We start from the raw sequence: 16139 nt of genomic DNA, 5'->3' as shown, positions 1-16139 counted from the left end.
GGAAGACAGATAGACTGACAGGAAAAGAGGCAGACAGGAAGAGAGGCAGACAGATAGACTGACAGGAAAAGAGGCAGACAGGAAGAGAGGCAGACAGATAGACTGACAGGAAAAGAGGCAGACAGGAAGAGAGGCAGACAGATAGACTGACAGGAAAAGAGGCAGACAGGAAGAGAGGCAGACAGATAGACTGACAGGAAAAGAGTCTGACGGGAAGAGAGGCAGACAGATAGGAAGAGAGGTAGACAGACAGGAAGAGAGGCAGACAGGAAGAGAGGTAGACAGACAGGAAGAGAGGCAGACAGGAAGAGAGGGAGACAGGAAGAGAGGCAGACAGGAAGAGAGGCAAACAGACAAAGAGCGGCAGACAGACAGACAGGAAGAGCAGCAGACAGACAGACTGACAGAAAAAGAGGCCGACAGGAAGAGAGGCAGACAGATAGACTGACAGGAAGAGAGGCAGACAGATAGACTGACAGGAAGAGAGGCAGACAGGAAGAGAGGCAGACAGGAAGAGAGGCAGACAGACAAACAGACAGGAAGAGAGGCAGGCAGACAGACAGACAGGAAGAGAGGCAGACAGACAGGCAGAGGCAATCAGACAGAGACTCACTTTGGACTTCCAATAAACACATCTTCTGGCAAAAGAAACAAGGCTTCCTTCTGTCTCATCTCGATCACCTGCAACAGACAAACAAATTCACCTGTACTTAAATACGAGTGATACGATTAGGAAGCTGTACTACATGCACAGACGTTCTCTGTACTCCTTCTCCTGAGCACACGGCTATGTGTGTGTGTGTGTGTGCTGTGTGTGTGCTGTAGGATGTGATGTTGAAGATGTGCGGAATCACTGACCTCGTGGACGTGCTGGCAGAAGGTGGGCAGGGTGGTGAGCTGGCAGATGAGGTTGAGGTAGGCAGCGGTGAGAGCGTGAACAGCACAGCGGTTATACACCGGCAACATCTCCTCACTGACTAAAGCCAAGTCCTAAACACACACACACTGCATCACAGTGCTGAGTAACACACAAAGAAAGCACTACCTGTCCTCTTCTGTAACAAGACTCTAACGTCACTATGAGATTCAGTCTATTTTTTTCTTGGCTCTTGACCAGGGATGGATGTCAGATCGTACTCACCGTTAGTGAATGCTGTTCTATTGTGTCTAAGTTTTAACATATCTGGTTTCATATGAAACATCTCACCCAGTTCCTGTCTCACCTGCAGGGCCAGAGCGAGGCGAATGAGATCCACCACCACCTCCTCGTTAGCAAGCTCCATGCTGATCAGAGAGAGGAGAGAGTAAAGCATCTCAAAGTGCGGCTGTGCGCTGCTCTGCTCCTTACACGATAGGTAGATGTGTCTGTAGAGCTGCTGGGCATGCTGCAACACACACACCCCACACACACCCCCGACGCACACGTACACCACACACATACACACACACACACACACACACATCCCACACCAAACACACACCCCACGCACACGTACACCACACACATACACACACACACACACACACACATCCCACACCAAACACACACCCCACGCACACGTACACCACACACATACACACACGCCACACGCACATCACACATACACACACCACACACACCCCACACCAAACACACACCCCACGCACATGTACACCACACATACACACACACCACACACACACAAATAACCTTAAATAGTAATACAACACCACCTTGGATCATAGGTGACTCATAGATAGACACCCCATCAGCGTGAGGTTAAGTTTAAAGGCGCACCTTCTTCATGAACAGGTTATCCTGACGGGAACACTTCTCCATCCTGAGTTTAAGCACAGAAATGTCTGCAATGATTCTACAGAAGGACAGATGATTCGTTAATCGTTACGGTTTCTATGGTAACAGCTCTTTCACAGATACCTGTATTGTGTACGTGCTACATAAATGCAATAAAATAATAATAATAATAATAATAACAAATTAACCACAGAGTTCTCTGTAAGGAAATGTCTGTTTAACAGTTATGGCAGGAGTCTCCAGTGTCAGCGCTTTTAAGAAAGTCATGTTTACAAACCTTATGGAGGAGAGCTTAGGAAGGTTGCCATGGCGATCGATGAGGCTGACGAGGATTTCGAGGACGAGCAGGCGGATGTGCGCATCCTCCAGCAGCGCAAAGGACAGGAGTGGGTCCAGGAAGGAGCTGGGCAAAGCCGTCAGCATGTTCGTGCTCTGGAAGCCACACGTCACCTACACGGAAGAGGAACATGAGCTTCACACGTTCAGTACGGTCCCCTTTAGTAAAGTGTTTTAGAGATCGTACCTGTCTTAAAGACTTCAGCAACTTGACCTGGATCATCCGGTCACCCTCAGGCCTGAAAAACACAACCAGGTCACATTCAGGTGAAATCAGTGAAGTCCGCAGCTTTTAGGAAAATATAATAATGATAATGATTTAGGTTACAGTCCCTAAAGTGTTTTAGACGTAATATTTATTTCTAACACAGGTTGCATTCTTACAAACATCACTAACAAGATACCAAATAAAAAAGAAACTAAATTTATTAATCATGTAAAATGTATTAATATTAAAAAACACATTTGTTTCAGACATCAAGAAACTGTTGTTTTTTTGTTTTTTTTTTCAAAAGCTAGATTTAGAGCTGGATGATACATCAGGATAGTAATAATATTGTAATAAATTAAAAATATAGGACTCCTGATTTTTTCTTTCAAAATAATTATAAACAGACTAAATGCTGCTCATTACTTAATCCATAAATTGTGAAAATGTTTTCGATTTATTCCTGTTTTTCATGTCGTTATTTTTTTAACTATAAAATATATATATATATATATATATATATATATATATATATATAGATAATGGTTTAAAATTGTATATAAACTTATTGAAAGATGTTTTTTATTATTTTTGGTATAATGTTTTATTTTTTTATTCACTAAATGATATTAAGAAAAAAGGATCTGGAGATGTTTGCAAATATAACATTTGCTTGAAAGTTACACTCAATCAACCTAAAGATGAAATCATCAGGTCTACGTGTTCATGCTGTGATAATGTACACACTTCTGATTAAAGGTAATGAACTATACTTTGCTAAACTACTATTTCAGAGGCTGCAGTACGCACCCAGAGCCTGTGGGTGGCAGTGTAAGCTGCATTCCAGGAATTGGGATCTTCCCCATGATGAAGAGCATCACCTCGGAGCGCTGGTATGTAGGCAGAGTGCTGGCAAAGGAACCTGAAATCACAGAAAAAAAGGACAAAACAAATCTAACAAGTAGTAATACAGTAATTAGGGGTGTAATAATGCAATCGAGTCACAATTCAATTCGACTCATGATACTGGCTTCATGATTCAATTTACTGTCTTCACGATTTGATTTGATTCACATTACTGACTTCACAATTTGATTTAATTTGATTTACAATACTGGCTTCATGATTCGAATTGATTCACATTACTGACTTCACAATATGATTTGATTCACAATATCGGCTTCATGATTCAATTTCATTCATAATACTGACATAGAAAGATGATTCACAATATTTATGATTCTCAAAATTGACTCACAATACTTCATAATTTGTTATAATTCACAATAGTTGCTAGCCAAAAATCAAACACACAGACTTTTATATTAATGTACTCAAAACATTCTCCGATTACCTTGACATCGTGTGAAAGCACCTTGTCCATTAGAGGAGATGGAACGATTTCTAATGCGTGATTATAGGAAGGAGGCGGGGCTTCAAAATAATTAGGCAACTGTCAATCATTCCAATGGGCTCATCTGCCATTTTATTATTTTGAGACCTGCTCCAGAAAACACGCACACACAAAAAATCACACACACCTACCTATTGTTTTTATGACAGCTTCTTGGAGCTGTCTCTCTTCGTGCTCGTTAACGGTTTTGCTGCCTGTTGTGGTTGCGTCGTAAAATCCGCTGAGCTCGTAGTCCACGCTGAGCTTCAGATGCCTGAGGAGAGTGTTAAACACCTCCAGCACAGTGGGGCCTGAAATACACACAGAGTGCAGACGGGATTCATACGACACTATCATGAGGCCATCGCTTTCCATGTGTACGCCTGAGGTCACTTAGAACAGAAGAACTAATAAGAATCCCAGATTCGACTCAAACCTGCACATCCAGACATGTACTCAGTGTATCATGGGCTTCATTTGCATATCACAACATGATTGGATTGTATATGTTATGATGCAACAACACTTGCCTCTGCCTTAAAAACTAACACTCTCTGTGGAACAATGACTGTAAATGTAAGCATAGAACCGTCAACTTAATAAGTCCATGTTAATTATTAATTAAAAAACATATAACTTCAACAGGATGGATGAACTTCACAGTGTATTGGAAATGCCTCCCTCTAGTGGATGAATTGTGACAGTTTCGGTGAACGTTCCTCACTCTGAACGATCTCTGTCGCTAAATAACATGATGACGAAGAGCTAAATAAGGAGTTTAAGAGGTTGCACAACTAGAACCCAGCATGGGTCTTGCAGACATCTCGTTATATATTGGCGTCACACAGATCCTGGGCTCCTTCTGTATCAGCAGAGTTCAAGTTCATTCAGCAGCAGTTCCATTTTTTCACTCAGCTGTTTGATGATATGATACAGAGGCTCAGTCTTTCTGTTAGGGTGTGGTGCTCGATATTCACTTCTCAATCACACGTCATTCGGTTCTTCAGCTGAAGTAGCGGATAAAGTGGTAAATAAATGAAACGAGGTGTGAGACATTTGCACGCTCTGAGACAGCAGCATCATCTCAGAGAAGTGATCAGTAAGTTTAGGATTTATCTACGTTCCAAAGTGACCTATTATGACTGATCTAAAATATAAACTCATCTAATGGTGCATTACATAAGTCCACCACTAAAGCTTAAAGACAGGTGAGTTTAACATGTGAATGATTCCCTGCTCACGTTCACAATGCTTTCTTAACCCCAGGGTCGTAGGTGGGTGGTGTAGTGTCTATAAAATGAAAACAGGAGGCACATCCAAACACAAACTCAAGTGGTTAAAGTTCTGGGTTGTTGATCGGAAGGTTTGTGGTTCAAGCCCCAGCACTGCCATGCTGCCCCTGTTGGCCAACTGAGCAAGGCCCTTAACCCTCCCTGCTCCAGGGGTGCTGTATCGTAGCTGCCCGTGCTCTAACCCCAAACTCCAAAGTTGGAATATGCAAAGAAAAGAATTCTCTGTGCTGTAATGAATACAGTAGGTGGCAATAATAAAGTATCCCATGACCCAATGTGGCACAGTTTGTGCATTTGCCTCACACTTCCAGGGTTGTGGGTTTGATTCCCACCTCTGCATGCATGCGTGAGTGTGTATTGTGTGTGGAGTTAACATGTTCTCCCGTGTCTTAGAAATGTCCTCTGGGTTCTCTGGTTTCCTCCATCAGTACAAAGACATACAGCGCAGAATGATTGCGAATGGGTGTGTGAGATGGAGCCCTGCAATAGGCTGTCCTGGGTGTACCCTTCCAACCGCCCCATGACCCAGTAGGATCAGAAATGTGTAGAATGGATGACTGAATATCTTTCACTATTGCAGTTTTCACTAATGGAGTTAGGAGCGTCTATGCTGACATGACATTACGTGCTGTTCTCAGGGTTGTGGAGACTTTTCAGACATTCCAGCTCGAGTTTGCTTTCTCTCTGTGTGCGCGATCCTTCACCAGTGTTGGGCAGTAACGCGTTACTGTAACGCAGTTACTTTTGACAGTAACTAATACTCTAAAGCATTACTTTTTAAATAAAGTAACTCCGTTACCGTTACCATATGGTGCGTTTATCTGTTACTTTTTTAAATGAATTCATTTTGGCTGAAGTGTAGCCCACAGCCTAACCTGTTTACAGCAGCGACGCATTGTAGGATTGGTGGATGCCAACCGCTGTAAACACAAAGACGCCGCACTGTGGGCTTGTTTCCGTTTATTCAAGTATGTGCGGCAGTAACGGCAAGTCAAGGCGAGAGCAAGACGAGTTTCTCAATGTGGAAATATGCTCATTATTTCTTTAAAATAGTAACTAAAAAGTTACTTTTAACAGTAATGCGTTACTTTTTGGTGTATGTAATCAACAAAGTAATTGAGTTACTTTTTGAATGAAGTAACTAGTAACTGTAACTAGTTACTATTTCTTAGTAACTAGCACAACACTGTCCTTCACTCACCTACAGATCCGCTGGCTGCTATAGCAGCTGCCTCCAGGAGAACCTCCACGATCCCGGCACGCACCGTAGCCGAGGTCTTACTGTTAGCGTCCAGGTGGCCCAGGAGCTGCTGGATGACCAGGTGAGAGTGCTGAGACTGAGAGAGAGAGAGAGAGAGAGAGAGAGAGTCTGTATAAAGACATCTAAAACAAATGAGTTTAAAATTACCCCACGTTGTGTGATCTGTTTTTCTAACGCTCTAAACGTAGTGACGTCACTGGAAAACAAATCATACTTCCTGTTAGTAAAACAACATTGGCGTTGCGTTTGAGATGATACGACTCTTCTGACGTTCGTACACTAGATGCTACAGTGCGCGGTGTGGGTGCGCAATGTGTAGTACGTGATTCGGGACAGAGATCATCCATGTGAAAGGTTCAACTCTATACTTCCTCTCAGCTGAGAAAGAGGAAATAATGACAGTGGTAAAATTGTATATAGAAAGGACAATAATATATAATTAGTATAAATATTTTCATGTCAGGAATCTCACCATATTCACCCAAGAACAATATTTTCCTTACTAATCTCCTCACTTAAAGCCTGATTGGTCTCAACAGCATGACATCGCACTGCGTATTTTCTGACCTCATTCTTCCTTCCAAAAAAGCAAACTCTCTCCTCAATGTGTAAGGAGGTAACGGGTAAGACAAGGTCCTCCAGCACAACTTCCAGCCTCACAGATTCATGCTCAGGAGAAGCTCTCACCTGAATAGAGTACATGATGATCTTAAAGCAGCGCACTGCGAATGTTTTTCCTTCCCACAGAGAATGATTATCGAGATGCCTGGAAGAAAAGCAGAGCAAGGCGAGAGAAAGATTTAAAAGAATAGAATAGAAAAAAGGATAAGATCCTGATGAGCACTTGGAGAGAAAAGAGAAGGATGATGTGCAGAAACGGAGGACTCTCTTACATGAGGACAGGAGTGACTGCGTTCTTGATGTTGCCGTAGGCGGCGCGGCCTAGCAGCTCCCGGAAACAGCGCTCTGTCAGCTCGGCCGGACCTTCCTTCTCTTTCTCAGTGGCCTGCAGCGGAGAGGGAGAACGACTACACACAGACACACACAGAGGAAAGGAGAAAAAAGGAAAAGAAGGGAAGTTAGTTATAAAATGTTTATTACACAGAGAAAATAAGACTGAGCTCCACAGCTTCATCTGCTGTTATGATAGCAGATGAGAGAGATTAATTAGCTGAAGGCTTCCAGAGCTCCTCAGTGTGATCTCACAGCGTGTTCCCATTACCGTGTGTGTGTGTGTGTGTGTGTGTGTGTGTGTGTGTGTGTGTGCGCATGCACGAAAGGTCTCGCCAATTTCCCCATCATTTATTCAGCACTCCTATTCTCGTCTCCGCTCACTTCCCCGGCTCATAACTGCGTCCTGCTGGTTCCCACCTGGTACAGCTGCAGAAACCTGGTGCAGAATCTCTGATTAAATCCCTAATAAAGCTCCACAGAATCAGACAAATAATGTTCTTGTTCATCTTGTGCATCTTGTTCAGTGCAGCAATGTTTGTAGTTTGTTGAGCGGTATTTCCACTTCGGGATGAAAGACAAGGTTCTCTCAGACTGTTTTCTAGTGAACTTTTGCAAATGGACCCTGAATCAACTCTGAAACGACTCTGAATCGAATTTACTACCAACTTAAAGAAAACTTCACAAGGATTAGCAGTGAGGATTTTTTTTGGTAAACATTCAAGTGAATGAACTGTTAATATACAGTCCACTTTATTAGGAACACCTGTACATTCCTGCATTTATCTAAATCAGCCGTTCGTGTTGATGCACAACATCCTGCAGAGAAAATCTCTGACCTCGATTGTGGCATTAATGTTAATGCCAGATGTTGAACTTTGAGTATTTCTGAAACCTCCTGGGATTTTCACACACAGTCTGTAGTTGTCTGTAAACAACTGCATTAGCATGAACCCCGTCTCTTTCCAAGCTATTGTTTTCCAAATCTTCTGACCGATCAAACATGAGAATTCACCAGTGCTGTGGAAAACCTAGTGTTAAAGAACTACACGAATCCAAACATTTAAGAATTAAGACGTCTGTAGACCTGGAGCACGAGGGTGTCCAGAGGAAGGTCAGAGGGGTGAGTGTGTAATAGAAAGCGCCTGAGAAACGAGTGACTGCGGTGAACTCTCGCTTATTCGATGCTCTGTTCCCCTGATAATGACGGTCGAGGGGGAAGTTAATAACACGCTGCCATTTACAGTAAGAGTCAATTAGCACTTCAAACAGCCGAATAGGAGTAATTAACGTCTCCTCCAGTGCTGTAATTACGCCTGTCGGCGGTCACATGGACGGGAAAACGCAGCAGTAGAGCGGAAACGGGAGGAACCGGAGGACAGAGCCGAACATCGGTCAGTGCATCAGTATCACCAGCACAGACCACATCAGAGACCACAAATCTGCCCCGCGGTATCTCAGGAACTCTTTCATGCCAATTATTGACCAGAAAACATTTCTTCTGAAACATTTCTCATAATTTTAGAGATTGCTGAGATGTTCGAGTGTGACGTTAGCATGCCCGCTGAAGCTTTGGAAGCCGTTTGAGCAGATGAAAGAACTTAGAGGACATAAGAGCTAAAGCACCGCTGCACAGACATGGAGCGTGGCCCATGGAGCACAGAGTCGTTCTCACCTCTCCGTGCCTTCTCCAGACTGTAGGTTAAACAGAAGCGACGGTACGATCTTGTCCATGTGCTGCGGATCCCAGATGTTGGCCTGCAGCTCATCGTTGACCGTCTTCCTCACCACTCCCTGCAGTCCTTTAATACCGGCCATGCGGATTCTGAGACACGGGGACATTCGGAAAGACAGAAATGGTCAATCCTCACTTCTGAGATTAGAACAAAATACAAATAATATCTTGGCTGAATTCTGTAACTATAAACACTTTACCTGTCAGATTATACAATAAAGATCCTCACAAACATGACATAATAGGGATATTTTTTAGTTTGTTATTCTGGTTATTTCTTTAGGTTTCACCATCATCACCACTGCGGTATTTGCAGACGTCCTGTGAGTTTCGAGCTCGTTTTAATTCTCTCGAACGTGACTTAAATTTCTAATGACTGATTTCTTATGTATAAATATGCAGTGCTGTTAGCATGTGAGCGTTTAACACGAGTTTTCTCAATTCGTCTCTGCATTTAATATTTTGATTATTTTTGGTACTTTTAATTTCAAATTCTTACATGTGAAAAAAGTTCTCTGGAAGTTTCTAAAAGTGCTCTACGTTCTCACCTGGTGCGAATATCCGGGTCCTCAAAGTTGGAGTGGCACATCTCACTAAAGCGGGACACAAAGAAGTCATAACTGCGATGGTACGACGGCGTGTCCTCTTCGATGTTGGCGAACTTGACAAACTGAGGAAAGTCAAACGTAGAACACATGGAAGAAGTCAAATGAAAAGCTGAAACGGTTAAAGCTCTGAGCTGATGATCGCGCACACGCTCTTTTCTCCTACTAACTGTCCTGTGTTTATGTTTGCATCCACAGCATTTTAGCACTATTGCACTAATGTTAAATAAACTGTAAAGTGCCAGTATGATCGGTGCGTACCGAGTTGGTTCCCAGTATCTGCAGGTTGGGCTTGTCGGCCTCCAGCAGTTTGCGCACCATCTTTAAGAAACTCTCCACAAACAGGTTGATACTCTGACAGTGGCACGCCATCAGGAGCTGATCCAGAGCCTCCATCGCTATACACACGTAACTGACACACACAGAGAGAGAGAGAGAAAGAGAGAGAGAGAGAGAGAGAGAGAGAGAGAGAGAGACAGGGATAGAGGGAGAAAGAGAGGGGGGGAGGGGGGAGACAAAGGGAGAGAGACAGAGAGAGAGACAGAGAGAGAGACAGAGAGAGAGAGAGAGAGAGAGATAAGTGGGACGTTTCAGGATAAAGGAACTACTCATATTAACCAGTTCCTTTCTCCTACCCGTATCTGTGTCTGGCCACATCACGGCACAGTCTCTCAGACAGATAGGCTCCTATTCGGTCCAGCTTCTCTGGAGCAGACAGAGCGTAGAACGTCAGCTTCTCCATGTTGGCCTTCACCAACCCGTCCTAAACACACACACACACACACACACACACACACACACACACACACACACACACACACACACAAGCTAATTACAGAAGAAAATCAGAAGATAACTTGATTTGTTAAAGCTATGGCACAAACTATCAGGCATGAAAAATAGACTCCTGAGCTGCTCGGTCCTGAAATTAAAGATATAAAAATAAATGAATTAAAGAATAAATTACAAATATTAATCTCTAATATCTAAAATATTAATAAATATTTTACCCCATTTGAACTTTTGAAATTTATTTTCATTTGTTTTTTTTTTTTTGTTTTTTTTTTGCGAGGGGCTGCGTGGTGATGGTCTTATTTCTCTGTACGTTGATAACGGATCCTGGGGATCAATAAAGTAGCAACATACAGAGAAACACGATGATCACAACACAAAGAAAGAGCACGTCTTATATGCGCATCAGATTCAAACGAGCACGTCACAATCGTGCCAGATAAGTTCTACACCTGAATGGCGCACAGCCAAAGCCTTGTCCCGTAAATCGTCTCATCGTCCTGAATATCCTGTAGTAATAATTTATGGTTGTTCAGACAGAACTGTCAGGGGCGATTAGAGAGAAATTAGACTTACATTGTGTTCTACATCATCGTGCCTGAAAGTAGAAGAGCCAAAGATCTGGTCTTTCTGATGATCCTGGAATATTACTGCACGCTACTGCAGTCAGAGATGCTGGGTTCAATTTCTTAAGAAGTTTCAACCGCACGCTTACGATCATACTCGGTTCCTTCATCGTGACAGCTCAAGACTCACCCCCGAATATTCGAGTTTGACTAAACGCTGTGTCCTAACAGAGACTCGCCCCCTCAACCTTACACGAGCAATGTAGTATAAACGGTACAACTGCGTTCACACTGAAAACTTAAACAAGAAGAACAAAAAGTGTGCTTCAAGTACCAGGATGATGCATTTATTCAACTGAGAAAAAGTAAGTGGAATGTTGGACACTTCATGTCAAAACACTCAGCCTAATGAGGAGAACTGCCTCACGTGTATTCTGCTCACGTCACGAGACGTCACGTGAAAATAAAAAATTTGCACAACATGGACATGTGACCTATCAAAACATTCAGAACAACGAGGGGAACGTCCTGAAGCGTATTCGGATGATGTCACATGCTCGTCTCCAAATGTTTTGACACCATAGTGCTCCACTAGATTTCACTTGCTCAATGCTCGCAGCTTTGCTTACGTAATGGAAAAGGGACAGGGCTACCAGACGCTAACACTGGTTAAAGACGCTAAAACTATTCGTACGCCAAAGCTACTGGTGTCATGCTACATATGTTATACTTCCTGTTCAGAAAAAAAACACCAAATAACCGCCACAGCTACCCGTGTCTATCGCACTGATGTGTACAATAAGGTGTTTGCGTCCGCTCAAACACTTCAGAGGTGTGAATAACGACTGCAGACGTTACACAGCGCTTGTGTCTGTGCTATTTAGGCATCCGATCTTAAACTCGTAGTAAGGACAGTTTGGGACGCAGATGTGAATTCACCTGCCACCGTTTATCTAGTGAACAAAAAGGCTGTGTCTCTTTTTGTTGTGTGTAAAAAAAAAACGAAAAGCTTGCCGCAGTCTATCTGACCCTTGGTTACATGATGATAAAAGATAAAAAGAGTTTAAGAGGATTTTCTTCTCTCCAGGTGTTGAACAGGAAGCAGGATCATCTCTCACCTCTGGATCTTCAGGAAATATGTTGTCGACAAGCCTCTTGTAGCGGGGCCTGAAAGCCCCACAGCAACAACCACACACTCCTGAGAGAGGGAAAGGGGGAGAGGGAGAGGGAGAGAGAGAGAGAGAGAGAGAGAGAGGGATATTAGGATGGAAAAACACCAGACGATCATCAAACCCTTGGGGAAAAGCTCTTTTGCGTAAGATGCTATAAAAAACTGTTTGCAACACAAGACCTTGAGCAATACAGAAACACAAAACGTCAGGGTCCATATTCATAAAGAGTCTAAGAATGATCTCAGAAAGCTCCTGATTTATCTGAAACATTTCTAACTAGGAATCTTATCTTCAGAGTGATTCAGGACCAATCACAGAGCGACTCTGAACAAGGACAATACAACAACTTTTATCTTAGAGAGGAGGCGGGGCTTAACCTGTTACTAGGTGACACGTTCTATCGAAGACTATGATTGGTTGTCCAATAAAAAAGGAACGTTTTTAAAATCTGGTCTATTATAAACCACTTTGTCTCTATATTCAGATATTTAAGGTTATATCGTATAGGGATGTTATAAATGTTATAAATGTAATGTAAATTTAAACATCTCCGACACAGAGCAGAAATGTCATACAGACAAATTATATCATTTCTTTCGCTACAGCATTTTTAATATTACACCAACATCTCCGAAACAAGGCCGAAATGCCGTAGTGTCAGAAAACGATTTAATTTGGTATAATAATGTGATCTCTATCATCTTATTAACTCACTATCATTATTAAATATTGTATACAATACATTTCTTCTCCATCTTCACCTTTCAGTCATTTTCTCCTCTAATAAAGAAACTCTTAAAGCTCTTAAAGTCCTCCTCACTACTGCTAACACTTTCTGACCTTATGAGCCCTTTAAGATGCTTTATGTAGAACATTTATCTTTATAGGATGTTCTCTTTAATTTTAAGGGAAATGCCACATTTCTAAGAATTTTTTCAGAATTACGTCGCTAGGAGAAACTCTTTACACTGAGAATCTTTATGAATACAGGCCCTGGTTTGGAGTTGGATCAGGATATATAGGATACATCAATTAATCCAGTTTTAATCAAATGATTTCACCTTAGTTAAAGAAAAATATTCATGAAGAAAACTTGAAGACTTTAATCGTCTTGCCGTATGTGGTGACCATTAAAGACCAGTTTCACTCTGCGCTCAGCTGTTAAACATCTGGAGCGCAAGTCAGAGAGTCACATCGTAGTATTCTTTACTAAACATTAGCAACATCATGTTATAGTAATAAATAATGCTCAGTTACAGTAACAATCAGTTCAGCCGTCAGCGTCGTCGTTATTAATCATCACCCTTAGTCACCATCGGTGAAGAACAACAAGCCTTTACTTGTCACAAAATATTTTTCTTTCTCAGCTTAGATATACATTATGCAGTAGGGTTGGCATTAAAGACCGCATGAAAAACATAGTTCTCTCTGAACATATAAGAGGAGACTTTCCAGTCTGATTATAAAGCCTCGTTCAGAGCAGAGTCTGGCTGGTTAAAAGGTGTCTGTTCATCACAGATCATAATATTCTCATCATCAGCTCTCTCTCTAGTCATCTATTACTCCCACAGACTGTGGTGTTCCTCAAGGATTTAGATTAGAGGTTGTTTTTTCTTCGCTGGTCACGGTTAAATTGAGAAATGTTGGGAAATGTCCAATCAAATCCAATCCAAACCTAGTAATATTAGTAATGTAAAAGTGCTTGGTGTTGGGACAATGGTTAAGGATTTGAGCTACTGATCGGAACCCCACCACCACCACAGTGTCAATGCTGGGACATTAAGCAAGGCCTTTAACCCTCTTTGCTCCAGGGACACTGCATTAAGGCTCTGACAACAGCTTCTTCTTCTTCTGTTCAATTTGTTTGATCCAAAATCTGGTTCATTGATGATATAAATATGTCTGCAGCTTACAAATAAAGCCGTAAGTTAACTTCACTCGCTACATCTTGCATGACAGCATTTTATGTTAAAGCAACACAAACCTAACCTCTTTTCCTAAATACAACCTCGTCCTTGTTCTTTTCTCTCTGATCTCTCGCAGCTTGTCCTTGCTGTTATGCAGGAACGATTTGATTGGCTGACACTCGACAGCAGTGATGAGTCAGGTTTGTCCCTTCGTCCTGGCTTTAAGCAGCACTGGAGATGGATCTTGATGCTAAAACCTTTACCATCATAAACCATCATAAAAAACTTTATGATGAAATGATTCCCTTTCAGAGGAAATTCATTATCAAAATGAATATATAGATGGAAAGAAACCTGACTACGTCAATGACGGTGATCCTGAGGGAGCATCTCTTCTGAAAGTGCTCGACGCCATGAAGCCTGCGTCAGCTGATCTATTTTAATACCGAGGATTAAATGTTCCCCTCCTTACCCCACTTCATTCACCTACTTTCCTGCTCCATCTAGCTCATCTCCACTGTGCAGCATGACTGACTGAAATCCTCTCGTCTTTTTTCGTCGCCAAGAAGCATTAAAGAAACGGCCTAAACGTCACGTTACTTTCGTCTTTTCTTCGTTCGTTTTCAACCGCTCCTTACTTTAATTCAAATGTATCATGTGCTAATCATCTTCTCAGTGAAGGGAGAACAAGGATAAGAAGTAGTTTGGGGGGGGGGGGGAAGGAGAGAGAGAGAGCGAGAGAGGGAGAGAGAGAGAGAGAGAGAGAGAGAGAGAGAGAGAGAGAGAGAGAGAGAGCAGCTGGAGGATCCCTGAAATATTTACTCAGAGATTAAGATTTTTATATTCAGGAGATTTGCCCCTTTCCAGCAGGACCAACTCATCCTCAGGCTTGTTTTATTTATAATTTAAAAGAGCTTTGTTCGCCGTCCCCGCTTGTCATCTTTTTCCCTACTTAAGAAAACAGACAGCTACACACAGTCTATCAATTACATTTCCCGCTCCACACCATCTTTAGGTGACTCTGTTCACTTGATTTAAAGATGGACTGATTTTTAAAAGTTATAATAATAATTATGACTCGACGCCCAGGTTCCTTCTGGATGGAGGATGTAAGGACGTCTACAGCACTGTGTGTGAGGATTTTTCAGAGGTGATGATAACCCAGGAGTTGAAGCACCACTTTCAGTGGCTAAACCATCAGTGACAGCCAGGCTGAATAATGGCCTGAGTGGGATTACATATCGTGACCAGGAACCAGCTGGAGTACAGAGCTGGTCACGAGAGAATTCAAACAAGTCACAGAATATGAATTTGGTACAAATTTCACATTTTATAAAAGTATGTATGAATCGCTATAGTCTAAAACCACAAAACAGTGCATTACCCTTCACATGTAGATGACACGCTGTGTGTCAGCTTTAACGGTACAGTTAAATGTCAATAAGATTAACTCTTACTGACTGATGGATTAGTGGAAGGATGGAAAGATGGAAAGATGTGTGAATGGCTTAGTGGATAGATGAATTAATTAATAGACTGAGTGGAGAGACAAATGTATGGGTGAATGGATGGATGGATGGACAGACGGACGGAAATGACGAATGAGTTAATAGATTGATGGATGGATGGATAGAAATAATGAATGAGTTAATAGATGAATGGCTGGATGGACGGATGGATGGATAAAAATGACGAATGAGTTAATAGATTGATGGATGGATGGATGGATGGATGGGTAGATGGGCAGGTGTATAAATAAATGTATGAGTGAAAGGATGCATGGATGAGTAGATGGATGGATGGATAAGTGATTGGCTTAGTAGATTGATGAATTAAGTGATGGACTGCGTGGACAGATAAATGAATCTGTGGGTGGCTGGCTGGATGGATGAGTTTATAGTGGATGGAAAGATGAAGAGAAATAATCAGTGAAAGGATAAACGTATGGGTTAGTGAGTGGTTGCAAGAATGGACGGATGGATAGACGAACTTGAAGAATGAGCAAGTGGACAGACGGATGGATGGAAATAAAAAATGAGCAAGTGAATAAATAAAAGTAGTAGTAAGTGAAGGGATGGATAAACGGATGGCTGGATGGATAGGTGAATAGATGGATGAGTGAGTTG

The 16139-nt window shown here is 42.1% G+C and overlaps 1 protein-coding gene across 4 annotated transcripts in view; it reads right to left on the bottom strand.

Annotated features, from left to right (window-relative positions):
• efr3bb (EFR3 homolog Bb (S. cerevisiae)) overlaps positions 1 to 16139 on the bottom strand; it is a 40898-nt gene that overhangs the window by 9312 nt on the left and 15447 nt on the right. For 3 of the 4 annotated variants that reach the window (XM_060866149.1, XM_060866148.1, XM_060866150.1), the window contains exons 3-18: positions 12053 to 12132; positions 10212 to 10339; positions 9838 to 9988; positions 9520 to 9641; positions 8912 to 9061; positions 7179 to 7313; positions 6973 to 7051; positions 6226 to 6361; positions 3885 to 4043; positions 3150 to 3261; positions 2319 to 2370; positions 2073 to 2245; positions 1778 to 1853; positions 1224 to 1385; positions 859 to 990; positions 614 to 681 (exon numbers count right to left, since the gene is read on the bottom strand). In XM_060866149.1, coding sequence (XP_060722132.1) covers positions 614 to 681; positions 859 to 990; positions 1224 to 1385; positions 1778 to 1853; positions 2073 to 2245; positions 2319 to 2370; positions 3150 to 3261; positions 3885 to 4043; positions 6226 to 6361; positions 6973 to 7051; positions 7179 to 7313; positions 8912 to 9061; positions 9520 to 9641; positions 9838 to 9988; positions 10212 to 10339; positions 12053 to 12132 — 1915 coding nt within the window. The remainder of the gene's footprint in view (positions 1 to 613; positions 682 to 858; positions 991 to 1223; positions 1386 to 1777; positions 1854 to 2072; positions 2246 to 2318; positions 2371 to 3149; positions 3262 to 3884; positions 4044 to 6225; positions 6362 to 6972; positions 7052 to 7178; positions 7314 to 8911; positions 9062 to 9519; positions 9642 to 9837; positions 9989 to 10211; positions 10340 to 12052; positions 12133 to 16139) is intronic. The other variant, XM_060866151.1, reaches the window with a different exon arrangement.

The sequence above is a fragment of the Tachysurus vachellii genome, chromosome 3 (genome assembly GCF_030014155.1).
Source record: "Tachysurus vachellii isolate PV-2020 chromosome 3, HZAU_Pvac_v1, whole genome shotgun sequence".
NCBI lineage: Eukaryota > Metazoa > Chordata > Actinopteri > Siluriformes > Bagridae > Tachysurus > Tachysurus vachellii.
This window is presented reverse-complemented; position numbering and strand designations above follow the sequence as displayed.